A 25,691-nucleotide genomic window follows, 5' to 3' on the forward strand; every position below is an offset into this window, starting at 1 on the left:
GGCGCCGCCGGGATACCTGTCCGAATCCAAGATGGCAGCCCCCGCTGGCTGTGAGGCTGGCTCGGGGATCACGTGACGGAGGGGGGGTGTGGACCGTGTCCCGGCGGAAGCGTGAGGGACCGAGCAGGGAACAGGGACTGGCGGCGGCGGGAGCGGGCTGGCGCCGCCGGAGCAGACGTGCCGCAGGACGGGAGACACGGCTGTCACCACGGAGCCCGCCAGCGCTAACACGGCGGCGACGGCCGCTTCGCGGGCCGGGGGCGCCGGGGACCAGCCAACCTCGCTGCCCCCGCCCCCGCCGAGGATGCCGCGCAGGAAGGTGAGCGCGGCCGGGGAACTGGGGAAGCGCCGGCGGGAGAACCGGCGAGCTCGGGCCGCAGCTTTTTTTCCCCTTCCCCACCCCCTCCGCTACCTCTCACGGGCACAAAACCGGGGGGAAAATAGCGGCCTTCAGCCCCCAGCGCCCGCCCCGCTCGCTCCCTGAGTGGCTCCCGCACGGGAACGCTGGGCGCTGATTGGCCGCCTTGCTAGTCACTCATCGCCCCCAACGGTTACCGTTTCCCTTCCCCCGCGCCTGCATCGCGGTCCGCCTGTTGGCTTTTCCGATTGGGCAGGCGGTTGGAGAGCTGGTCACGTATTGGTCGGACTGCCTTGCCGGGCTGGCCGCTGATTGGGTTCCGCCGCTGCCCATCTACGCCCCCCCCAACGGTCACCTCCCCGCGCGTGCCTTGTTTCTCCCTCTCTCCCTTCCCCCATTCCCACCCCGCCCCTCCCCGGGTTGATGTTTCTGTGGGAGCAAGGCTTGCACGGATAGGCTGGCGCCTGCCGTCACTCACGGCCGGCGGCCACGCCCTTTTGCTCTCCAAGCTGGCATTGGCGCGCTCTCCCTTTCGGCCCTTCCCACTCGCCTTGTGATTGGCCGGGACCGGCGAGTCTCCGCTGGGTGCAAAACAAAGCGGCGCGGGGGCCGCGCTCGCGCCGCCGTGCGCGCGGGGCCTCGGCGGCAGCCGTCCCCGCCCTTCCCCTCAGGCGGGCGCCGGCACCTGCCTCGGCCTCGTCGCCATCTCAGGGCCGGCGGCCGCCCTGGGCTGCCGGCGGCCGCCCTGACCGAGACCTATCGACGCCCCCACACCCTAGCTGTCCAGGCAGGGCTGCCGGGCAGGGGAGGGATCTTCAGTGGGCTGGTGGCTGCCCGCCAATTCCTGAGGCCTCCTTCCCTCAGACAGCCGCCCAGTCCCCTGCGTGGTGCAGGGGCCGCTCTGGTGGTCCAAGACAGGTGAATACAAACGGCATTCGCGGCCTCTTTTGGCCCAGCCTCTTCACCGAGTGCCTTTGTTTTCTCTGCCTTGCTTCCACCGGGGAGCCCTGACGCTGCCCTGAATTGCTGAGTGGTGAAGAGTCAGTTTGGCCGTTGCTGGAGCCCATCTGTTTTCTCCAGCCCCTGCTCCCGTGGTGCCTTGTGCTCTGCTGAGCTGCCTCTGCTGTTTTGAACAGGCAGATGGTGCGGGAGTGCTGTTGGCTTGGCGGGGTGAACCGAGAACGGTCAGCTCAGGATATCCTGTCCAGCCTTGAAACTTCATTTACCTTTTGCTTTAAATAAAATCAGGTGCTACTGTGATCTTTCTTAGTGGATCAGTTTGCAGAAACTTTTTATTATTGAAGGCACTGTCTGACACTGCATATTTATTAAACTAAGATATTTTCTCCAGAGTAATACACCTGACGCTTACTAGTTTGCATATGTCATTATGTCAGCTTGACTTTTATCTGTCTAGCATCAAATATTTTCTCTCTTTTTTTTTCTATACAATATGCAAGTTTAAGTACTCCTGTGCTAATATCTGGGTCTGTGGTGTTGCAGAGGAATGCGGGCAGTAGCTCAGATGGAACAGAAGACTCCGATTTCTCCACTGATCCTGAGCATACGGACAGCTCTGAAAGCGATGGCACATCACGACGATCCGCCCGTGTGACCCGTTCCTCAGCCAGACTCAGTCAAAGCTCTCAAGGTAAATGCTTTATTTTCTTAAACAAGGAAAAGAAAAGCAGCCTCTTAAGCAACAAAAGGCTCAATGTACTCCATATTCCTGACCTTTAGAACTTAAATGTGTGGAGTTTATACCTAAGTAAAAATATTTAACTTTTTTCATTGGCTATTAATGTACCACAGCAAAAAGCGGTCTTTATATGTGCATATCACACAAATGAGGTAATATAATCTAAAGATTACACTGGTGGTGGAAGTCAAAACTTGAGTATGCTCTGTTCAAAAAGTAAAGCTATCTTCTTGTTAAAGGAAGTAGGAATCAAACACCATGATTCTGCTGCCAGCTTTGCCTAATTTTTCTAAGAACTCTAAAAATCTAGGCAGTTGTATTGGTACTGGAGCCAAACTAGAGAGAGGGTGTTTAGAGGTGTAACTTGTTTTTGTTTTATTTGTTTGTTTGGGGTTTTCTGTACTGCAAGGAAAGATGTATTTTCATGAGTTGCTGACGCTGACCCTGCTCTGCAATAAATGTAATCAACATATTGCCAGTTATTTTGTATGCTTCTACTTTGGCATCAAGATCGTAAGAGGAAACATTGAATGTGTCCACCTCCTCATTTTTCGTGTTAGTGTAGTCATTTCTTGGCTGTTAGTTAATAAGCTGCCATCTGGCATCAAGGGGAGGAAATGGCAGTAGATAATAACTTCTTTCCATTGCTCCGTGTGTACACTTTAATAAAGAATCTGTTCTGCGACAAATTTTATTGCAGGTAAGAAATATACATGCATGATCATCTGGTAATTTGGTCTTAAAAACAAAAGGAAAGGTGGTTTGGATATGTATGGGATGCCTGTGATATTCCTAGGTTATGAAAGCATTATTTTCTTGCAAAATAATTATTTTATAGTCTTATGAGCAGCATAGGATCACAAAACAACACACAGGGTCCCAAACATAGCTCCACACCAGAAGCAGTCTTGCTATTCCCAAGGGTTATCTAAACACTGATAGTTCTTAGCTAAACTAAAAGTTCTTTAGCTTTCCAAATGGGATCTGGTTTGTAATTGCTAGTTAATTAAGTAATTAAGTCCAGAGAAAGCTGATCTAATTCCAGATTCCCAGTGGCGGTGGTTTTTTAAATCTTAAAAAAGATTTAAGCTCGGAAGAACAGAGCATATCTTTGTGATGATGTGCAGTGGTGAGGGGTAGGACAGAACTCTGTGTTGATACCCAGCTACCAGACGTTGGTATTACAGACTTCAGAGCACGTGCGAGGCAAGTCTCTGACTTAAGAGTAGTTATTGTGGGTGTAATTATGGTGTTTCTGTGGAATTAGATTCCAGCCCAGTTCGTAATCCGCCATCGTTTGGAGCAGAAGAGCCTGTCTATTCTACAAGGAGGGTAACCCGCAGCCAACAGCAGCCTACTCCTGTGACTCCAAAGAAATACCCACTCCGGCAGACTCGTTCATCTGGATCAGAGACTGAGCAAGTGGTTGACTTTTCTGACAGAGGTATGTAGGGCACAGCGAGGTGTTGAAAGTTTGCAAAATGCTGTTGGAAAGAGTATGCGACTCCATTCTCTGAGGGCACAGTATAATATCCTGAGGATAGAGGGTTTGAGACAGCTGTCCGGAGTTGCTTTACATATTTTTTTGAAAGCTTTCTTTCAGGCAAATTTGTAACATCTTGATCCTTATTCAGACACTAAAAATGCAGCGGATCACGATGAGTCTCCACCTCGTACCCCCACCGGGAATGCCCCTTCCTCAGAGTCTGATATTGATATCTCCAGTCCAAATGTATCCCATGATGAGAGCATTGCCAAGGACATGTCCATGAAGGATTCTGGAAGTGACCTGTCTCACCGCCCTAAGCGCCGCCGCTTCCATGAAAGCTACAATTTCAACATGAAATGTCCCACTCCTGGTTGTAACTCTTTAGGTAATTTCAGCTCCAGGATTAATCTGTTGGTTTTTGCCTTCCTGCTGTGATATTCAAAGTCCCGCTCAGTTGAGTTATACATCCTAACAATATGCACTTAATTAGGATCACAAGTATTACTGAGAAGTGGGTATAGAGAAGGGATATGAAGCATATCTGCAGGTATATTCTTCCTGGAGGTGTTTTCTGGCTAGGAGTGTTTGGGGGATGATAGGGTAAAGAACAAGTTAGGAGTATGAGCACAGGCGTGGGAGGAAAATGCAGAGTCTTGCAGGTAGGGTACTGGTGTCTGCCAGAAGCAGGTTTTCAGAAACGAATTATTGCAGACCTCTAGTATACCTGGCTGCTTGCATGGAGTGCAGCTTCTGAGTTAGTGTGAAAAAGATTTTCCACCTTTGTTCTTAAAGCTTGTGCCATGAACCATGAAGTGTGCTCCTTCTGTCACACTGGTAATAAACTGAGCATGCTCCTTGAGAAGCTCATATGAGGGATCTGCCCATCTGGGATACTTTTTAAACCTCTTTATGATCATATGTTAAAAGTTCTGGGGTTTTTTTTCTGATCCTTTGCAGGACACCTAACTGGAAAACACGAGCGACACTTCTCCATATCGGGATGTCCACTGTATCATAATCTCTCAGCAGATGAGTGCAAGGTAAATGAGTCTTCTGTTTCATCTTCCTTACGGTTTTTTGGAACAAAATGCCAAGACCTGTCATTTGTGAACAGAAAATACGAGTTAACATGTTTCAGCTGATGTCTTTAGCTGTAAGGCAGCAGCATTTGTGTGTCAAATCATCTGTGAATTACGGTTCAGAAAATTCACCTAAATGAGGAAAGGAAAAGGTGAAAGCTTTGATAGTAGTTTGCTGCAGCATTGACAGGTGAGGTTTGGCTTCCAGGTGCGAGCACAGAGCCGGGATAAGCAGATTGAGGAGAGAATGCTGGCCCATCGGCAGGATGACAACAACAGGCATGCCACCAGACACCAGGTAGGGAATCTACACATATGGCTGCTCAGTTAAAAGGGGAAAAACCTCAGTTTGTGGTTTCCAGTGACAATGATTTTAACTTGATCTCCCTTTTTCACTTCTCAGATAAGCTATTATACTGAGTCCTGATGCTCCCCACTTGTCATCTCCAATTTGTTTCAGGAAGGGCAATTCATTGTAATCAAGGGCAATTTGTTTCAGCGAGGGCAATCCCTTAAATGAGAGACTGGAGCAGCTATTGAGAGCAGAGAGGTGGCATTGGCCAGTAATATTACAAAGGAGGCTGGAGCTTTTCTCGGGATGATCTTTTTTATGTGCTTTGATGTCTAGGAGAAGAGAATTCCTGCAGAACTGTAAACTACAATTTTACTCTGACTAAATAGAAAAGAATAACACCAGGGGAATTACATTTTTCAGTTCATGAGTCTTGGACTTGAGTCAAGATGACTTAATGAGTCAGCTCTGAGCTTTTCCCCATGATTAAGCAGTGCATAAGGAGCGCACCCTGTCTTGTGGGACCGAGGTACATTGGCAAAGGCAAGCTGCGGTAGGAAGAAAAATTTCCTATTTTACATACCTGTGTTGTACCTGCAGTGCCCTCTTATTAGCACAGGATTTGGTTCAGAGGCAACAAACTTCATAAAATGAAAGCCAGGACAGAGGTCCTTTAGGGTGGGAAGGTGAAGAAAAATGTTTGAAGTGGATGAAGCCTAGTGAAGGTTTCCACCTCTGGTTTCTTTCAGGCACCAACAGAGAGACAGCTGCGATACAAAGAGAAAGTAGCTGAGCTCAGGAAGAAGAGGAACTCAGGACTAAGCAAGGAGCAAAAAGAAAAATATATGGTAAAAGCAATAACTTTATTCTTTCATTCCCTGCTGTCTGCAATGAGACCACTAAGAGGAAGTTTGGCTTTCCCAGTCATTCTGCAACATTCTCAGCTAAAATGCTGCAAGATCCAACAGCTTAGTAGTGGCATGGCAGCAAAACCTCCTATTATTTTATTGTTCTAGGAGCACAGACAAACCTATGGCAATACTAGGGAACCTCTACTTGAAAACCTGACGAGTGAGTATGACCTCGAGCTTTTCCGAAGAGCACAAGCACGGGCATCTGAGGACCTGGTGAGACTTCTAACTCAAGCAAATGTCTTTGTTAGAAACGTGAATGCTTTCTGGGTTTTGTTGTGCTTGTACAGATAGAATCAGAGTTTATAAGAGCAGCTACATCCCAGCCAAGTCAGCAACATTACACTAGGGATGTTTAAGTGCCAGTCATTCAGAGGGTTTGCTGGAAGTACAGCTGGAGCTAAGCATTTGCAGTCATGAATGCTGCAGTGCCTGCAAGAGGAATAATTAGTAACAGTTGCATTTAATAGGTGTTTGTTTTCAGTGAAAGAATGGACAGCTTCACCTGCTGAAAGAATGGCTAAGGAGCGATGATAACAAAAGACAAAAGCCATCTTGACAGTAGCCGGTGACTGTGGAGTGGAGTTCAAAACCTTGTATTGCTTGAGGCTTCTGTAGGTGCTTTCCAAAGCTACCTTCCATCTCCAGAGATGAACCAAAAGATACGTGATGCTTACCAGTGACAACTGCATCTGGGATATCTAAGGCAGAGCATTAGGCTGTGCCCTCTTCCTAAAGATTAGGAAAGCAGCATGAAGTGGCAAGGAGCTTACATGGCTTTCGTGACAGAAAGAGTATGATCCTAGTGTTAGCATGCTGCTACATACAGATTCACAAGACACTTCCTGATGAAAGGAACAGTCAATAACTGTACTGCTTGTCGACAGCGCTCAGACTGGGGAGAGGTCTGTGGGAGGCGTCATTAGACATGGTCACACTGAAAGATGAATTTAGAAGACTTGAAGTAAATTATTTCCTTGAGGGAAATAAATAGGGCCCTCTTCCTCTCTACCTACTTTTTAATTTTTTAAAAAATAATCATCCATATTTTTTCATTCGTAGGAAAAGTTGCGGCTCCAGGGCCAGATCACAGAAGGCAGCAATATGATTAAAACAATCGCTTTTGGCCGTTATGAGCTGGATACCTGGTATCATTCTCCCTACCCAGAGGAGTATGCTCGTCTGGGACGTCTCTACATGTGTGAGTTCTGTCTCAAGTATATGAAGAGCCAGACAATACTGCGCAGACACATGGTAAGGGCTAGGGCAGAGCTGATTCCTTAGTTTTAAATCTGATTTCGGCATGTAAATGTTTTAAAACATTACTGTTGTTAGCTCAGTTGCTAGCTTTAGGAGGTGAGACGACTGCATGTTTCCTGGTATATCCAGTAGCTGTTGTGTAACCTTTTCCACCCTTAAAATAGTAGTGTCACCCTAACTTTGTTTTCCTGTCATAGGCGAAATGTGTTTGGAAACATCCACCGGGTGATGAAATCTACCGCAAAGGCTCCATTTCCGTGTTTGAAGTGGATGGGAAAAAGAACAAGGTAACTAACTGTGATCATTAGGCCAGTCTTGAGTGTGGAGTCTATCTTTCAAATGTGCCAGGCACTGCTTTTCCAGTAGAGATACAGGATGCAGATGACCCTTTCTCCCTCTAATTACAGAAAGGCTACTAGAGTCTGATCTGTCCATTCTTGCAATTCTGGCAGTAGTTTTGTTTGCATTTTTGTTATGGTTATTCCTCAGCCCTGTTGTGCTCCAGCAGTTCCATCTGTTGTCTCATACTGTGCTTGGAGTTGTGTGTCAAGATCCGTTTCTGAAAATGGGGAGACTTCTGTGCTTGGCCTCAGTAGCTTGCTACTGCCCATCTCCCATTCACTGTGAACACTCAGTCAAATTTGTGTCAGAGTGGGAAGCAGCCCAATGTTATTGAGGGTGACCTCCTTAACCCTGAATTGAAGGGTAGAACGTGAATCCGCAACTGCAGATTCAGGGCTGGGTAGTAGCACCATGTTTGTGCCCTGTCTCTAGTTGTGTCCGGTCTTGAAGGCTTCAGAGGAAAGAACAAAAAAACAAATTCAAAAGCTAAATTCTGCACTGCCGGAAGTTGGGAGGAGTCTTTTCTAGTTACCAGAGATAACCTTGAGGCACGAGATTAATACAATACAGTGCAAGCAAGCAGAGATCCAACCTTCTGCTCCCTTTCACTGAGGATGTGATGTTTTGGGCATTCAGAGATTGATATCACAAACGTCAGTTCCCACCCTTAGGAAGCTAGGCTTATCAAGTTTTATCACAAATGGAATTGTTTCCTGGCCCAGCTGCTCTGTTTGAAAGACTGTACGTCATTTCTCAGATGATTCAGAATTTTCTTGTCATTTCCCACGTATGCCTGGTTTTGTCTACTCTTGGGATGTTCCACTGTAATAAACAGGTGTATCCTATTCTCCTTTTGCTTCTAGATCTACTGTCAAAACCTGTGTCTGCTGGCAAAACTTTTCTTGGACCATAAAACACTGTATTATGATGTTGAACCCTTCCTGTTCTATGTCATGACAGAAGCTGACAACACTGGCTGTCACCTGATAGGATATTTCTCCAAGGTTAGTTGAAAATACATACATACACATTATACTACCTTGCTAGAATGACATTTAGGACACCAATTATCAGTACTGAATCTCCTGTCGTGAGTTTTTGCAGTCTCAGGATTTGTTGCTTTTAGGAGTAGATAAAGTTTCAAACCTGATCTGCATGAATTGTTCTTGCTGTTTGCTGCAGGATTTGCAGGTGCTTTGCTGTAGCATCTTTCCTCATTACTAGCAAAAAACAAATCAGCTCAAATGAACTATTGTTGCTACGAAGCATGGTCGTGTCTTAAATGTAGGCAAAAGTAATGATAAAGAAAATGTAAAGAAATGTAGAGAAAAATACATTAAAATAAGTATTAGTCACCATGTGGTTTTGTTATTTTTTTTAATAAAGTACTTGAAAGAATAAAAATTCTTAGGTGGAGAAGCTGAGACATAACTCAAGTAACTTAAGCAGATCCCACAAGTAAGTCACTGGCCAGGCTTAGAGTAGGAGGCAGTTTTCTTAACTGTTTGCTCAGACATGTTGCCTATCTAAAAAACAGCCAATCTGTTTGTTTAATCTCTGCTGCACATTGGTGAAATAAATTTCCTGGTTGTTCTTACTTCAGTACAGAAAAGGTGATTACCCTTCTGGACATGGTGATATCATGCAATGCCTTATCAGTTTCGATATTTCAGTCAGTGAAATTCTATAGGTAGGAGAATACTCTCCCAAATAAAGTGCAGGGAACTATATTCCTTAAATCACCTGAATTAAAACTGAATAAATATCTAAAAAAAAAAAAAAAATGCTCTAAAGAAAAATCTGCATTGATCTGAGTGTGTCTGAGTCTCTTCTTTGACTGAACATCTCAATATACACCATGTGCTTATAGTGCTGCTGTTACATGCAAAAAGAAAACAACATAAACCTGGTAGATGACAGAGGTGGTAGTGAGAGTGTTACTGGCTCCTTCTCGGGTACAACTCCATGGCCAGCCATCCTAGGCTTGAAATTGTGCACCAAACACCCAATTTAATGGCTAATAAAGTAAGACACTAAGCCAGGTTGGTAGCTGAAGGATGATCGTGTTACTTGTTGTTAGGCAGGTTTTTCTGCTGTTGTTCCTTTCACCTTGTATCAGTTGCACAGGCTTGTTCAGTCTGTTGGGATTATGATATACCCACTGTTTGTACAGATCTAGACCTGTTAATCTATCCTCTCTGTTCTTGTTTTTAGGAGAAGAACTCTTTTCTCAACTATAATGTTTCTTGTATCCTGACAATGCCTCAATATATGAGGCAAGGTTACGGCAAAATGCTCATTGACTTCAGTAAGTAGAGAAAGAGAGAAATTCTGGAAGCGTATCCTGTCCAACATGACAATTTCACCAAGAAATCTAACATACCTATGGTGGTGGTTGAGCAGTTTTCATTGTAACTGATTTCTGCATGTGGTAAAGAGGCTGAAAGTCAGGAGAGAGTAGCTTAGGAAGGATAACTAGGTTTTCGTTCCTTTACAGGCTATTTGCTTTCTAAAGTAGAAGAGAAAGTTGGCTCTCCGGAACGCCCTCTGTCTGATTTAGGCCTCATCAGCTACCGTAGTTACTGGAAGGAAGTTCTTCTTCGTTACCTGCATAATTTCCAAGGAAAAGAGATCTCTATAAAAGGTATGTTTTTAAGCTAAATAAGCTTGTAGTGAAGTGGTTCAGAAATATACCTATGCATCTCACTCACTCATTTTCCTCAAATATGAGACAGGTCATGCTTGACTCATTCATATAAGTGTTTGTGTAGCAGCACAGTTAGTAGAATATTCCTGTAGTTGGGTATGGTTCCTTTCCAGTCCTGCCACCATTGAAGATAAGCCAGCTTGCAGAGTTTTGAAAGTATGTGCTGGCTGCTTCTTTTAAAAAATACATTTTTAAAAAAGATTCAGCATCTTAATTTATCCATCTGTAGATTAGAATGTTAATTTTAAAAAGAAAAATGGCTCCCCTGAGAGGCTTTCAAATGCTTTGGAAAAATACTAAGACTGTTTGGACTTCTTTTAATAGCATCTTTATGTTTATGGCACCTAGGAGTATGGGGCATTTCACAGAGATATCAAGGTAGTTCTGAAGAAGTGGCTACGTCTTCTTTCAGAGGATTACACCTTACTAACTTGGATCCTAAAATCAGTATCACTAAATCATTGTGATGTCTAGGCTGGCTTTCAGTTTTTGGGTGAGCCGGGCTGTTTCTGTTCTGCATGGCTTGCATCCATAGGCTGTGGCTATTCAAGCTATTTGCAGTCAGTCAGTCCTCAAGAGTGAAATAAACAAAGGCATGTTGTATAGCAATGCCACAGATAACCAGGGTGGTCAAAGGGTACAAGTACAGCAGCAGCAGTAATACTGCATGTACCTCCTTCGTATGTGGAAGGCATTTTGTGTATATCACTTCAAAAGGAGTTGCATAAAACTTGTAGTTGAAAACTAACAATTGTAGGCTGTTGCGGAGGAATTTGTTTCTATTCTAACATAAACTGATACTGGTTTGCAGAAATCAGCCAGGAGACTGCAGTAAATCCTGTCGACATTGTTAGCACGTTGCAGGCGCTTCAGATGCTCAAGTACTGGAAGGGAAAACACCTGGTCCTAAAAAGACAGGTAAGATTTGTGGTGGCTATTTCTGTATTGTTTCCTTATATTTAGCTCTTAGATTCATATGAACTTGCTGAAATCAGTATTTCTTTTGCATTGTGCTGGCTTTTCCAGCCTTTTCATTCTAGTGGGGGAGTGCTGTAATTTTCAAATGTAGTAACTGATAAAATACGACATGGGCATCCAGCCTGATTCTTCAGTAGTGTAGAAATACGCTGTATTGACCTTCCTCTTCTGATGTGTGGAATAACATTGCTCACTGTAAGTGGCTTTTTAGGGAAGCAATGGATCAACATTCCCATCATGGTCCTCATCACGCCTGCCCTTTATTGGGTAAATGGATGACATAGAAGTGAACTGAATTAATGGAATCCTGAATGTGTCCTGTTTGTACCCTCATTAGGTATAAGACAAGTGGTTTATAAATCCCCAAATGTGACAGATTCTCTCTTTTGTTTTCTCTCTGAGAAGACTTCACTTTGTAGCTAGAAGTAGCCTTATCAGTGTGATTGGAAGGGCTTCTAGAAAGCACTGTGGAGAAAATGGTATTTTTGTCATGTTAAGCAGTTAGTAAGCTAGTCATCTACAGATTTGTGGACTTAGATGTGTGGTGGTGTACCATGGATAATTCTCCATCATGGATCATTTGTTTTAACCTGTCCTTTCATGCTCTTTTCCTTAGGATCTGATTGATGAATGGATAGCCAAAGAGGCAAAAAGATCCAACAGCAATAAGATAATGGATCCCAGCTGTTTGAAATGGACCCCTCCTAAGGGAACTTAACTGTCTATCACTCCTGAAGCCAGTGAACCCCAGCAGTAGGAAGTACCCTAGGGATCTCTGTTGTATCTGTTGCTGTTGTGATTGGCTGGTACAGTACCCTCCCAAAAGATCAGTTCCCCTTGGTACTGTTCTGGCCCAGATCTTTTGTGCACACCACAGACGCTAGTTCTGAGGAACTTTATGTTTCGGCCTCAATGAGGTTGCAAGGATTGGATCTGTATAGGACCCAAACGAAGCTCCTAGCAGCACTGGCCCAAGGAGTTCTGATATCTGGTACTGTACCTGTCCAGTCACTGGTCTTACCCTCATGTTCTTATTCCAATGAGGTTGTGTTGTGTCCTATAATCTGGTTGTTTCTTCCTTCAGGTTCCTTGCGTTCTAAGTAATGGAGAAAACTTCTGTGGCTTTTGAACAAGGTCTAATAATGCTTGTTTGGGCAAAGTCTGGTTTTCCAACGAGCTGCAGTTACTCTGACTTCAGCGTTTTTAACTAGTCCTGTCTGATGGACTGTTCCATTCCATGTATCAAATAGTTTTAGTAAGATAACATGCCACCTCTTTCAGCAGTGTTTTCCATATAATATAGCAGGTCTTCACATAGTTAATACTGTACAGTCAGAAGCTTGCATATGAGTGGTGTGATTGTTAGTGTTACCTTGGAGGAGTCAAGGCTAAGTGTGTGAGAACATCATGGTCTGAGATGTTTCATAGAGTTGCTCTTGGTATATGCTCCTGGAGCTACTACAGTACCATGCCTGTTGGAGAGACCTCTTTGATTATAAGTTACTGTTTTTTCCTAGTTTATCTCTTGGAGTTAGTAGGTTCCTTTACACAGAAGCAGCCTGTTTGGTATATTTCACTGGAGATACTTTTCCCAGAGCAGTCTTCCTTGAATTGTAGGTGTCTCTGTATTGGAGAGGATTTTTTTCCTCTAGACTGAAGAAATAAAAACTTTAGACAGATTTTTGCTAGCCTTGTCCAAACAGCCACAGAAACTCTACAATGCAAATATCGTCAGTTGTTGGATTGCCTACAGTGTACGTTCTGTGCATCAGTGGCAGCTCCAGTTAGCTGTGTGGGTGGTTTGCTTCTCTGACAGTGCATTCTTGTTTGTCTTTGTAAAACAAAAAAGCTTTTACTTCCTCTCTCCCATCAGCACCACCGGAAGAAACTATCGTACAATGGCTTTCAAGTATAACCACTGTCCTTGTGCCACAAGTTTCCTATATGGCTCCAGTGTAATTAAAAGGGGGGACAATCTTGGGGTAGATGATGGCAGCATCATATAGTGCCGATTTCATTTAAACCTTCCAATGCTTCCTCACTGAATGTTGTCTGAAATGAAGCACTTGCAATGTACCAGTAGGTGGGAGCCATTTCCTGTTAACCACTGACCCATCCTAATGTGGAAAAGTTCTCTACTACTCTTCTGATGGTTGTCTGCCTTTCTCTGCCTCCTTAAAAAAAGAAAAAGAAAAAAGATCATCAGTACATGGTGTATACCTTGTGGGCATTACTGAATTTTGCTGTTTCATGCCCTTTGCTCCTGTATTGTAACTAACTACAGATACTCATGAAACTATCCAACAAAGTAGATCTCTTGTGGAGTAGGGAAGAAGGCCATTCTTGTGCAGAAGCTAAACCCTGTTCCCATGATGTGGTAGAATGTGCTATTCTTGTATCTACTTCTCAATAAAGCATGTTCTCTGCTCAAGTTTATGCCTTCTTTTTATTTTTTTCAGTCAGATGCTATTCAGCATCTCCAGTTAAGTGAATCTGCTGCTTTATGTTGCAGGGGACTAATTCTGAACCCATCTTTGTGCCTGGTGTATTAAGGATTGTTACTAGAGCGGCCTTTAGGTTGAACCTTTTGGAAATAGCCTGTATTATGTATTTAGTCTAGAGCTTACTGTACACAGGAGGCTACCATGAGGAATATGTGGATGTTGCCAGATACTGGCAACTTAAGTATGTCATGCAAAACTGGGATAGCAACTGTCAACCTGAAGTTCACTGAAGAAGGAAGGAGTTATCCTAAAAGTGATGGCCCTAGATTTTTAGCCTTGCCTTCTGTGCTTCCATGACCAGGCCTTCTTGTACTGTGGGAGGACTTGGGGCAGTGAAGTCTCTTATCTTCAAAAAACAGTGTTTGAAGTTCAGCACATCTCAAAACATTTTGAGTCTTTGATATAATCTCTGATATAAAATGGTTAATGACACATACCTGCTCCAGCTCCCTCCAGAGATTCTGCTTTTCTGCATAACTCAAATGGGAGTTAAAAAAGAATAGGGAATGGTTTTGGACTCTGGGCTCTAAGCTGCAGAGAAGCCAGGGTGCTGTTAAGAGTAAGGCTGACATGTTGGTGATCGTGGCCTGGGACTCGGGATGCTCAGCTTACAAAGCAAGAGCAAACTAATTGAGATGGAATACCTTGCTAGTCTTGTTCTGATTAAGATGAAAATCAAGGACACTTCCCTGAACAATGATGCTTGTTTACCCAAGTCACATCAAGGCTTTTCCTAATTCTGTCTTGTTTTCCTTAATGAGACAATTTTTTAAGCATTTGATTTGGGAGCATTGCTCTTACTTATTTGAGCACAGTTTTGTACAATACCAGTTGCCTTTTTTTGCTTTCTTTTTTGTTTGGTTTTTTTGTTTGTTTGTTTTTCTTGCAAGTACAGAAAGATGCAGTGTGATTTAGTTTGTTGATAACTGGAAAGAGAGACAAGAGGATAAAGGTTTTATTTCCTACACTGCTCTGCTGTGTGACAGCCAGCCCCTCTCTAAGCTTTTGTTTCCCTCCAGTCCTTATTCTGTCAAGTCTGTTTATGTTGTGACTTCTCTGAGGCAGTGACTGTCTCTGTATATGTACAGTTCTTAACCTGATGGGGTCCCACGCTTGACTGAGACCTCTGGGTGCTTTGGTAATGCAAACACTAATTAAGTAGTGAGTCATACAGATAGCCATAAACATCTCTGGGTAACCAAAGGATGAGACACGCTTACAGTTTCACCCACAGTTTATTCATAACAACTGCAAACTTGCAGATGTTATATTCTGTATGGGCAGTTTGAAGCCCACCTAAAAATTACGACAATACCAAAAAGCAGCCGGTGCTTTCAGTAAATTTTCCTAGATTGATGCCTTCTTGCCCCCTTCTTTTCTCATTTATAAAAAAAAACAACCCACATTTAGCCTCGACCTAACATAGATTATGTAATTTTAAGCACACTGGTAACCCTACAAGAGTTCTTTGCTGTGATAGACCCAAATAAACCCTAGCACAAACACAAATTCAGTGCAAGACTGAGTGAAAAGTTGAGAGCCAGACCACCTCACCTCTTAATGCCCAGAAACAAGAACTGACTGTGGAACTGAAAGTCATATAAATCAAATAAGATTTTGAATGCCAGTAAAGGTGAGTGGGTACAACCTCATAAGGAACTGCCTCTTTTTTAAAGCCCCAGGTTATGTGCCCAAAATCAGAGAGGTACCCTACCAAAGAATGAGAACAAAGCCAGGTCTTCCAATGCCCAGTCCCAATGCTTTAGCATCACTGTCATCCTTCTTTCCATGGGCCAACAATGAAGTGTGTTTTGTTTAGGTGTCATCTAATGCACTTCTCGTATGTGTTTTCCAAAAAGATTATAATTCAGCAGAGCCAAGGTTAAAAAACCTTTATGTCTCTCTGCTGTCAGTAAATGAGAAATAGCCCTTTGAGAGCTTTATGGGCACAGTAGTAGCCAGTGTGTGTGCTTCTATAACAGTATTGTTTCCTGTTGAGTTTGTTTCCCAGAGAACTTTCCATGACTTCTGCCCCTTTGCTTAAATTCCAGCTATCCTGTAGCTGTTTTACTGACAGTCCTTCTAGTCTGCAACTTTTTCCCTGTTTGTTTTGCTGTTTCTGGCTTTCCAGATGTCATAGTTAAAACAACTTAACTTTCTATTTTAGTCTCCATATTAAAGTACAGGTGTGATAGCACAAACTGCAGACAAGTATAACGGGGCCATATGCTTTCCAGAGGATTTCACCCACACATCTCTGCTTTGGATCATGCACTGCTATTCCAGGGTTAAAGCTTCACTACACACAGTTACTGTGTTTCAGGCTGAACACACACAAACAGCATGGGCATATCTTTTGCTCTTGAGCTGGACTCACAATTGTTTCAGCTTTAGGAAGCTGAACTGAAGAGAAGTTAATTGATCTAGTTAGTGCACAACTTGTGTATTTAAGAATCCCTCCAAACCACTCCCAAGTTTCTCCATGTAGTTTTAAGATTTCAGAGCAAGAGGGATTCTTAGCTCTTGTGCCAACTAGCGTAGGAACTGCTTGTCTGGATCAAATCTAAGATCAGCTGAACCCAATAAAGTGTCTGACAGGAGTCAGAGGTTCATGTTCAAGGTTAATGACTGCCTCAACAATGTATGTCATCATTAATTATGGTATCTACATACCTCGTTAAAGAAATATCTCTGTAAATTATGTATCCTCCTCAGGTGTTCAATTATGGTTTACCAGTGCATTCTGAAGCCATCCAGGGCCCTACTTTTTCCTCTGCTCATCCCAGTGTATATCAGAGCAGCCTCAGGGCTGCTTTAATAGTATGCTATCTCAAAACTTCCATCAGTCTTGGGAAACAGAGAATAGTTAAAACACACAATACTTCAGCCTCTCCCCAACCTCGTCCTTGAATCCACAGTCTGGAAGCACAATGGATATGAAGACCTCAGATGTGCTGACCCTGACAAAGACCAAGCCCTGCAAAGGGCTTTCTCAGGAGCAGTCAAACGCACTTTAACTGCTACTCCAGCCTAGCATGAGTGAGGCCAGGACTTTCTCAGAATCTGCCACTGGAAAATGGTCTTTTGACCTTGGACATAGCTAAATTATTTTTTCCTCTGAATTTCTTCAAAAGAAGGAAAGTAAAGCTGCCAGCATGGAAGCATTCCAAGTTGAACTTCTGCCCAGGGCAAGGCAAGTTTTTATAGTTAAAACCCCAAAAATGAGAATTTAGAATGGGTATGACAATAGACTGTGAACTACTGCCTTATATGGGGAATGGTCTCATTTACTCATCACACTCTTTGTGCTTTGGAGATCCAGTTTTTGTTAACGAGCAGGCGAACTCTCTGAGTCCTTTGGGGGCCTGCTGTTCCATAAACTTTCATTTTGCAGTGTGGAAAACTGAGACAAAGGGAACAGGCTTAGGGATCCCACGGCTGCTATTCTTACCACCAGCTGCTTAGTCTTAATCCAGCACTTCATTGTGCTGCCCTCAGTTGTACTGGTACAGTGTTCATAGGGACTGCACTGAACCAGATCTCTGACATGATCCAAACCTCTACGTCTTTCACTCATTCTGTCCCTGGACCATTTCATTTGGCAAATCACAAGGCCCCTCCTTGTGACACGTTTTTTTCCAGACTTCTGCAATATTAGTACAATAAGAGTTTTCACCGCAATGAGGCAAGCTGGTGCTTCTTTTTGTTCACTGAGAAGATCTTCTGCGTGCATCTCCAGGAACTGGTCCGTCGCGGCTGTTCCTTTTCCCCGGCTGAGCACTGGCAGTTCTGCTGGCTTTTCCTTTTTGATGTAATTGTTTAGGGCAGGATGTGGTCATGTTGTGGCCACACTGAGGATCTGCAGGGAAGGAATAGGTGGTTGATATTCCTATAAAGAACGCTAGAGGGAAAAGAGACAACAGGGAAGCAGGAAGGAAAGGAAGCTAAATATGTAAAATTACTTCAGTTGTTTCTATTGTGATGGCTGTGTAACTCTTGAGCTTAGTTTAAACCCATGTAAGACAGTCCATCTGCCAGTAACTCCGCCCTCCTGTTGTTCCAAAACTATGGAAAGAACTAGAACACCTACCTCTCACACCAGCTCACAGACAAGGGGAAAAGCAACTCTATTTTTGAGAGCATCCCCTGTAATTAGGTCTGCTTCCCCCCTCCTCCCCGGGCTCCTGCCCACACACCACAAGAAAACACTCAGACCCGAGTCTGGGATGACAGCAGAGGTGTAGCAAAAAGGGAGAAAACAAAAGGAAAAGAAAACATCCCCAGGAAGTGAATGGATCTCAAAGGCTCCTGCGAGCTACAGTAAAAGATTTCAAATTCAAAGACAGCTGTTAAACCGGACTTGACACCCTTCTTCAGCGTCACAGTTAACTCATGTGCTCAACAGGGGTAAAACACTTCTTAATTTGTGCCTACTCTGTACACGTATCCAGAAGATCCACAAATTACAATAGTCCTTCATCATGTATTAGTAGTAGGAAGTAAAAAAAAGATAGGCTTCTGGAGCTAGATTACATATTCTGTTATTGGTAGAAATAAATCAGTAAAAGAATGAACATGCGGAGCTATATAAGGCACTAGACAACTGTCAATCTTTAGAAGTAAATATGCTTTAGCACTACTCATTCAGTGGGGGTGGTTGAAAGGGAGCTGTCTGAACAGAGGGAAATGTCGATGACTTTCATTTTCTTTGTATTCAATTCCCCTGGTGCTTGGGGACGTGATCATAGATCAGGTTCTTTCATAGCTAGTGTTTTTAGGTGGAGATTAATGAGGAGTCTGAGTTAGGGCTTATAACTGAGACCAATCTTTAACATAATAACAGGTATGCTAACAAGTGTAGGAAGAGATCGTGTAGGAGGTCAAGGGATCTGTATGCTTGTCAGCCACTATCACCCACTCTTACCCATCAGTCGGTCTGAACCAGGAAGTTCAGTGGTTTTACATTTCAGCCAAAGCATTGTCTAAAAGGATGTTACCTGTACAGCTCTTGGTTTTCACATCTGTCACAAAAAGGAGATCAGTGGGTTTCAGCTCTGCTGGGCGTTATTTATCTAAAGTAACAGAAACTAACCACTGCAAATTCTGTTGAGAGATTATAAGAACATTTCTATTCATATGAAAAAACCCTCTAAGGAGCTCTTCACTGCTTCTCCTGAGACAAACATTACCAGAACTGCAGCTCAGGGAAAAAGAAGTGGCAAAGGCGGCTTTAGATCCCATTTTTGTATGAGATGGGCAAAATGGTTCTAACTTAATATAGTTTTCTGCAGGCTACTGAGCAAATCTCTGGCATGGTCCAACTGCCTGTAACTTCTGTCCTCTGCGGTAAAAGAACGGTCTGATTCTTTCTTTGTATCAGGAGCACTGGTGCTGGTTTTGTTTACAGAGCTCTCCTATTTTGTCAATGCTGAGTCCTTGATCCCTTCTCAGTGAATTAACCTCAGCTGCACATCCCTCCTGTTTCTACTGTCCTCTTAACATCAGGTTAGAGATTAATACTGCGCTGGGAAGTCTTTGCTACCCTGTGTAGTGGGCTGTGTCAGGCTAACACTCACAAACTAATTGCTAGTCACTTGGTCTTGTGATGACTCAGAGAAAGAAAGGGAACCTCCCCCCTAGATCTGGAGTTAAAATGGAGAAACAATGCCCTCTGATGTGAGACACTTGGGGTGTCTCACACATCCCTTGCTGGGAGCTCCTGGTTAGCAATTACAAATCCCATCTCCCCATGGCACAGTTTCGAGAGTGGGGCACCAGCTACTTTCCACTCGAAAACCAAAAACTCAAACCCACTTCCATTTCACTCCAGAACTGGGTTCTCCTAGCTCAGCCACTGATTGATTAATTCTGGCAACTGCTGAGTCTTCTGCAGAGGAGTCAATGTAGTATGGACTCATCTGTAGAGGGTTGTATCTCAGCAGAGGTGTTTGAGAGTTATATGAAGGCAATCACAGCCTTGGTTTGACCAGGGATCAACGGCATAGCCATGCAACTGTAGCTACATAGTGCAGCGTAGTACGTCACACTAGCCAGGGCTAAAGAAGACGCAGAGGTACCGTCTACTCTTCCCAGGGTTCCCTCAGTTAATGCACACCTGGGACACCTTCGTCTGGCTGTGCATCCTTTCACCACTCTGACCCGAGGACAGTTTCTTGGGCAGAGAAGTGGAAACAGGAAGCTTTAGTCGTGTTTTTCCCACCTCTGGAGATGCAGTTTGACCCCTTTGAGCAGCCAGAAAGAAACAGGATGTCAGTAAACTGTGTTTGTTGGCAACTTCAGTGTGTTCCTGATGAGCCAATACACTGCATCAAGATACTTGTTTGCTTTCCATCCCACTAGGGAGTTTTCCATGCAGACCAATTACTCTCCTTCCAGTGAGATAAATCACTTGCTGCTTGAGCCATTCTGTTTATTATTTAATGCTGGCATTGGAAACCGGCAATCAAAAGTCTATAAGCAATCTTTCTTTCACAGACTAGTCCTCGTGTATGAGAAAAACAGAAATCAGATGGGGAACAACAACAAAATTCAGTGACTAAGTTTAATATTGGCCAAGACTACTCCTCTTCTGACTGATTTTAACATCTTGGGTGCTGCTGTTTTAGAGAATGGCTTTGCTATACTTTGCTCCCAGAAACACGCAGAGATATGGCTTGTAGCCAGTAGGCAATAAATTTGTATCATCTGGCTTACTACTTTCTTGTAGTTAGGTTTTCAGTGGTCCTTTTGCAGAGAGGTATTTGTGTGTTTTCTAGAGTAGGAAAAAGGCCAAGTTGAGGTTGTCTTATCTGATCCTATGTCCACTTTCCAAGGACAAACCTTAGATACACAAGGATACTTTCAACATTGTCCTGGATCATATGTAGTCATTTACACTAATGCCAAGCAGAGGTAGCAGGCTACCTGCTTGTTTAGGAGGAGCTTGCTATTCACACTGCCCTGTGGCATAAAGGCACCATATATTAAATCACTGGAAATCAGAAGAGATATGTCTGTTAGAAACCAAGATGCAGGTGAAGCTGGATTTACTTTGTGTCTGTTTGTTAACCTTTAGCAAGCTCTTCGTTGATCAGATAATGCTGTTGTCTAACAGTGAGAAGATGTTATACGCAGGTCTTAAATACTTCTTTCTTCTTTTCCTCATTTTTGGTATTTTGTTAATTTGGCTAATTCAACCACATATAGATAAGGAATTCTATAATTCCAAGAAAGTCTGTAGGGTTGGAAGCAGAAAGGTTTTGCCATTTTGTGAAAATTTTGCAATTTAACATCACCTGTTTAAGCTCACCATGACAGTTAATTCTTCTCAAGTTTTCCACTTAAAAGCAGACACTTGCTTGGTGGGGCTGTGCGAAATCCATTTCCCAGATGAGTTTGATTCAGATCACATTTAAGAATCCTAAAATCTGGTTCCCCCCCACCAGATGAGGGACGTATTTATTAAAGTATTACATTGCCAGTCCAGGAGTTCCACTCTGATTGTGCACTGCCTTGTTTTCTAGAATCACAAGCTGTTGATTAAAAGGGTTTTAAAAGTTCCTGGATTTTTTTCTCAGTTAAATCTGATAATTCATCATGCTTAGCTAGTAGAAGAGGCATTGCATACATGACTGAATCCAAGCAACCGCAAACTCCCTGGAAATCCCCAGCAAAATGTCAGTGAAGTCCAGGAGGTTTTATAGCAAGGTCTGGTTTGCTCTGAGAGGGCAGCAGAGGGTGCTGCCTTCCCAGGGCAAGGAAGGTCACTGTGCAAAGGCACTGCCAAACGGGCACAGAAACCCATCTACGCTTCTCCTGGGAGCTCAGTTTTACTTTTATCTATCCATCTATCTATATTTTCTGGGCAAAAATAACCGTTCACGTTCAGGCTTATTTGGTTTGCAGGAAGGGCATGGTGAGAGTAACCACTTCAGCACTGTCCAGTGCATGTTTTTAACTATCTCCAGCTTTAGAGGATGTCAGTATAGGATCATGCTTTAGGAAAGGTGCAAACTTACTTAGAGCATTGACTGGTGCTCGGGAGAAAACCTTGGGTTTCCTTCCCAGGTTTGGCACAGGCAGATGGCTGAATGTGACAGACGGCTTTACCACTGTGTGCCTTAGTTGCTCTGTTTTCACAACAGATACCGCTCTTCTTGTCCTCTGCTGTGAGTTTGGGGGTGCCTACTGCCCCCATAACTCGCAGGGATGGGACATCTATTTTTCTCCCATCGGGAAGGTTTCCATATTGTCCCAGACACTTCAACTAGAAGCCAGTCTGCCGGATGGGAACCCAGGTGGGTGCCTCTGCTGCAAGGGGACATGACCCACCTCTTTTCCCATCACCGCAAGTGACAGCTTCTCTGCTAGCACGGTCTGAACCCATCTGGCTGGGCACTCCCTTTGCATGCATCAGTTTCCCCTGTTCTTAGCTGACTGATGACAGCTCAGAGCAGCAGTCCCTTGAGACTGACCCGTCCCCACTCTTGTCCCTTGTCCCAGATCAGCACGGAGAGAGGCCAGGGCAGGATATGGCCCATAGATGGCACTGGCCTTCCACCGTCAGTGTCCCTGGGCAGTGCATCTGCCCCTGGCCCTGCCCGGACATGACTAACCCAGCTTAACCCTTGGACTGCCAGCAACACCTACGGCCCCGCAGTTCTTATGTCACCATTTGGCAGTGGAAGTGGGTGGCTAAAGATGTCACCAGTAGGCTGCAAATTTTTATTTATTTATTTTAATATTGTGTCGTGCACTTAATGAGCGAGCGCTTTAATAATCTGCTGCCTGCAATATATGCAACCAGCAACAGGAGGCTCTCTGCCTCCTACACCAAAAAGGGACTTTGAGGTTGATCAATTCAAGGCAAGCTTCTCTGGTTTTGCAGTTTTCGCTAAAATCAACTAGACCTGCCCCAGAGCTCTGCAAGTGTATGAAAACAATGCTCAGGATTTTCCCCTTTTGGAGAAGGACTCTCAGTCTGAATGCAGGATCTGTTACAGCTAAAGAAGTCATGGTTTTCTTTTTTTATTTCCATTATGTTAGCACCTTGGTGCCCTATTTAAGATACAGACTTCACTGTACCACTATATGAACGAGCAGTGAAACATGCTGTGGGACGTGAAGGCGTCTGTGCATTGGTGTCGGGAGGTGGGAGAGACCTGACGTATTTTCCAAAGGACCTACGTCTTATCTCATCCCCGAAGGAATAAATGGCTTTTTCGTTGTGACCAGCTCCAAGCTGATGTGCTGCATGTTGTTGAAAATCTGGTTCTGACTGTGGGCAGTAAACCCTGTGGAAAATTTTAGCCTTCCGGCCGGAAGATGACCACTGACAGAGTTCAGAGGACAGTAGTAAACTGGTCCAGAGCTTGAGGGACTGGTTTGTGACAAAAGGCTGAATGAATCAGATGGTGGGGAGGGGCTGATACACATTCTTAGAAGATGCCCAAGGAGGGAGAAAGATTTTTTAGGGGACTGAGAGAGGTAAATAACTGGAACTAAAGGGATGAAAGAGAGGGGGAATATAGGATGACCGTCATGAAAAACACAGCCCTCTGAGCCTTTGGTATGTTCCTGTAGCCCTGGGAGAAATCCCATCACCAGGGTCACTAGCAAAAAGCCTGAGGAGACTGTCTTCTGTTAACGCTAGAGAGATGAGCTGGATAGGACTCCGAGAGTCTTCTCTTTCACTGCCTTTCCTGTGATTATTTCTGTCATCTGGGGGACAGAGTGAGGTCTGCTTTAGAGTAACAATGCTAACCTGCTGCTTTTGAAAAACAAGTGTTGAGGCTGCACTGGTGAGAGTGGGAACTACATGAAGTCAGGCTTTGGTCTCATCACTTGCATCAACCACAACCTGCTGGAGTCAGTGGGCTCTGCCTGAGGTGGCTGAGACCCCTGGGGTTGAGGCAGATGGGCTGCAGCCGTTGTAGCCTAAGAGCAATAATTCCTCAACAGTGGTCTGCAGATCAGTGATCAGTGGTGAGTCCAGCATTTTCAGCCCACAAGTTTCAATGTACACAGTAATGAGAAAGGTGCAAGGTGAGCCATGAAGAGTTCAGCCATGACTTTGGCCAACTCCAAAGAAGGACAGGTCACTGGCTGGACAATCAGCTGAGGTTTCACTGACTTGCATTTGTCCCTCCACAGAATACCAGTAGCCCACCTTGGCCATAGCATTGTCTGTTTCAACTTCCCTGTGTAGTACATGGCCTCACACAGGAATTAGGGGGTGCTCTGTATGGTAGTGAGGACTGGGTGAGATCTCCTTCATCAGCAACCATCAGATCAGACTATTTTCTAGTTTAATGTTTTTTATTTTTCTGCTTTTCCTGTCCTGGGAATGACTTCCATGATCCCACCTCAGCTCCCAGCAGGATCCCAACATTGCAAAGCCTGGTGGAAAATGCCTGCCCTAAAGCACTCATTGGAGAAAAAGGGCTGGATAAAAGCGGGGTGGGTCTTATTCTGAAAGTCATCATTGGGGCATATACCTTTCTTACTGACAAAGGGCCCCCTTTAGTGTTGCCTGCATCTAGTAAAGCCATAATACCACTGCAAAACAAGCTTGCTACTTGAGGTTACAAGCTTTCACCCACTTTGCACCATTAGATCCAGGCCCACAATCCATATTGCTGCTGTTTTTGACTGGCCCTGCTTCTGGCACGTGCAGATTTACCGTGGTCTGAGGGAGGGTGGCACTGGAGATACCATCCCTGCCTGGTTTTGCAAATCTGCATTCATGTTGCATGATGTGGTCACAGCTGCACAAGTGCCCAGCTCTCCAGCCAGGGGTTGTGCCTGCCCCTGCTTCGGGGCCAGGCAGGTTCTCCATCTCCCAAGGCTGGGTAAGGGTGCTGTAGCATCCGGTTTGTGTCGTGTTAAACTCTTGAGCTCTTCCCTTATTCCACCACCTCCTCCCACACATGGAGAGATGCTGCCAGAACGCCAGAGGCACGGCAGCGGGGAGCCAGGCTTGCTCTCCTGAGCGGGGAGACAGGCAGACAGAGACAGTGCTGGGAGCAGTCAATGGAACAAGGGAGAGCCAAGGCTGCCAGACAGACTCAGACAATGTGCAGTCAACAGGCAGAGCTTCTGTCCTGCCCAGACGGACAGACGGAGACTATCAGGCTGAGGAGACGAGATAACCAAGCCTCCTCAGGCAAAGGGAAAGGATGTGGCATGGGGGAAGCACTGCCTGTGCTATCTTGTCCCTGCTGTGAAACCACCAATGGGTTGCAGTGGGAGCAGGAGTGCACCTTGAATGCCCAACGTGGCAGAATTCAGCTGGAGGCTGTAATGTCTGCAGGATTGAACACAGGCCTGGAGACGGGTGATGCGGGGAGGTGGGTGCTCTTCTGAGCTCAGCCTGCAGCTGGCTGTGCAACCTCAGGCAAGTCACTTCTCCCTGTGCTTCGGTTCCCCTCCATCTGTCGGGAAGGGGCTGTCTCTGACAGATTTGTACAACAGCTAGCACAAAGCTAATTCCCTGAATACCCTGGGGTCTTTACATGCTTGCTAATCACAGTTGGGCCCATATTAAGTCGGGAAACCCCGACGAACAAGAAATCCCTCCATCAGGAGCGTTACTGAGCAGAGACACCCAGGGCAGGCCCCATCATTTCTTGGCCAGCCGCCCTGCAGCTCCCACAGGCAAAGCCGTGTTTGGCTTGGTCAGTTGATTTCTGCATGGGAGTTCTCCCCATGGAGCCGGCTTGTGCAGGAAGTTTTGCTGATGATTCAGCAGGTGATGCTGTTCCCTCTGAGTCACTCCCAGGCGGGCTAGGAGAGGGGGAGATGATGCTAGTGGAGATGCTCTTAGCCAGACCAGATTCAAACCTGATGGCTTAGGTCATTAATTGCGCTGTGATAGCTTAGGATACTACTTATCTGAAACTGATAAGAGGAATTGCTGCATGGCTCCTGTGCTTCATCCCAAAGGTGGATTCATTTCAGTGGGAGAAGGAAGGAGTGTGGATTTGCAGTCAGTGCAAAGGGCCTCAGGACTACTTTTTCTTGTCATCCACTGAAAAAGACACTTGTTTCCCCCCTGGAGTTCATCACCTGTAA

General features: G+C 44.7%; 2 protein-coding genes across 2 annotated transcripts in view; one reads left to right on the forward strand and one right to left on the reverse strand.

Annotated features, from left to right (window-relative positions):
- FAM117A (family with sequence similarity 117 member A) overlaps window positions 1-101 on the reverse strand; it is a 33,937-nt gene extending 33,836 nt beyond the window's left edge. The window contains exon 1 of the mRNA XM_030021543.2: window positions 17-101. The gene's annotated coding sequence lies outside the window, so the exon portion shown is untranslated. The remainder of the gene's footprint in view (window positions 1-16) is intronic.
- KAT7 (lysine acetyltransferase 7) lies at window positions 91-13,546 on the forward strand. Its single transcript, XM_030021510.2, has 15 exons — window positions 91-319; window positions 1,862-2,009; window positions 3,325-3,501; window positions 3,692-3,931; window positions 4,504-4,586; window positions 4,834-4,923; window positions 5,667-5,765; window positions 5,934-6,044; window positions 6,891-7,082; window positions 7,286-7,375; window positions 8,294-8,434; window positions 9,645-9,738; window positions 9,928-10,074; window positions 10,949-11,055; window positions 11,732-13,546. The coding sequence occupies exons 1-15, from the start codon at window positions 305-307 to the stop codon at window positions 11,831-11,833; spliced, it is 1,836 nt and encodes a 611-aa protein (XP_029877370.1). The 5' UTR covers window positions 91-304; the 3' UTR covers window positions 11,834-13,546.
- The last annotated feature ends 12,145 nt before the right edge of the window (window positions 13,547-25,691 follow it).

Source organism: Aquila chrysaetos, chromosome 8 (genome assembly GCF_900496995.4).
Source record: "Aquila chrysaetos chrysaetos chromosome 8, bAquChr1.4, whole genome shotgun sequence".
Taxonomy (NCBI): Eukaryota; Metazoa; Chordata; class Aves; order Accipitriformes; family Accipitridae; genus Aquila; species Aquila chrysaetos.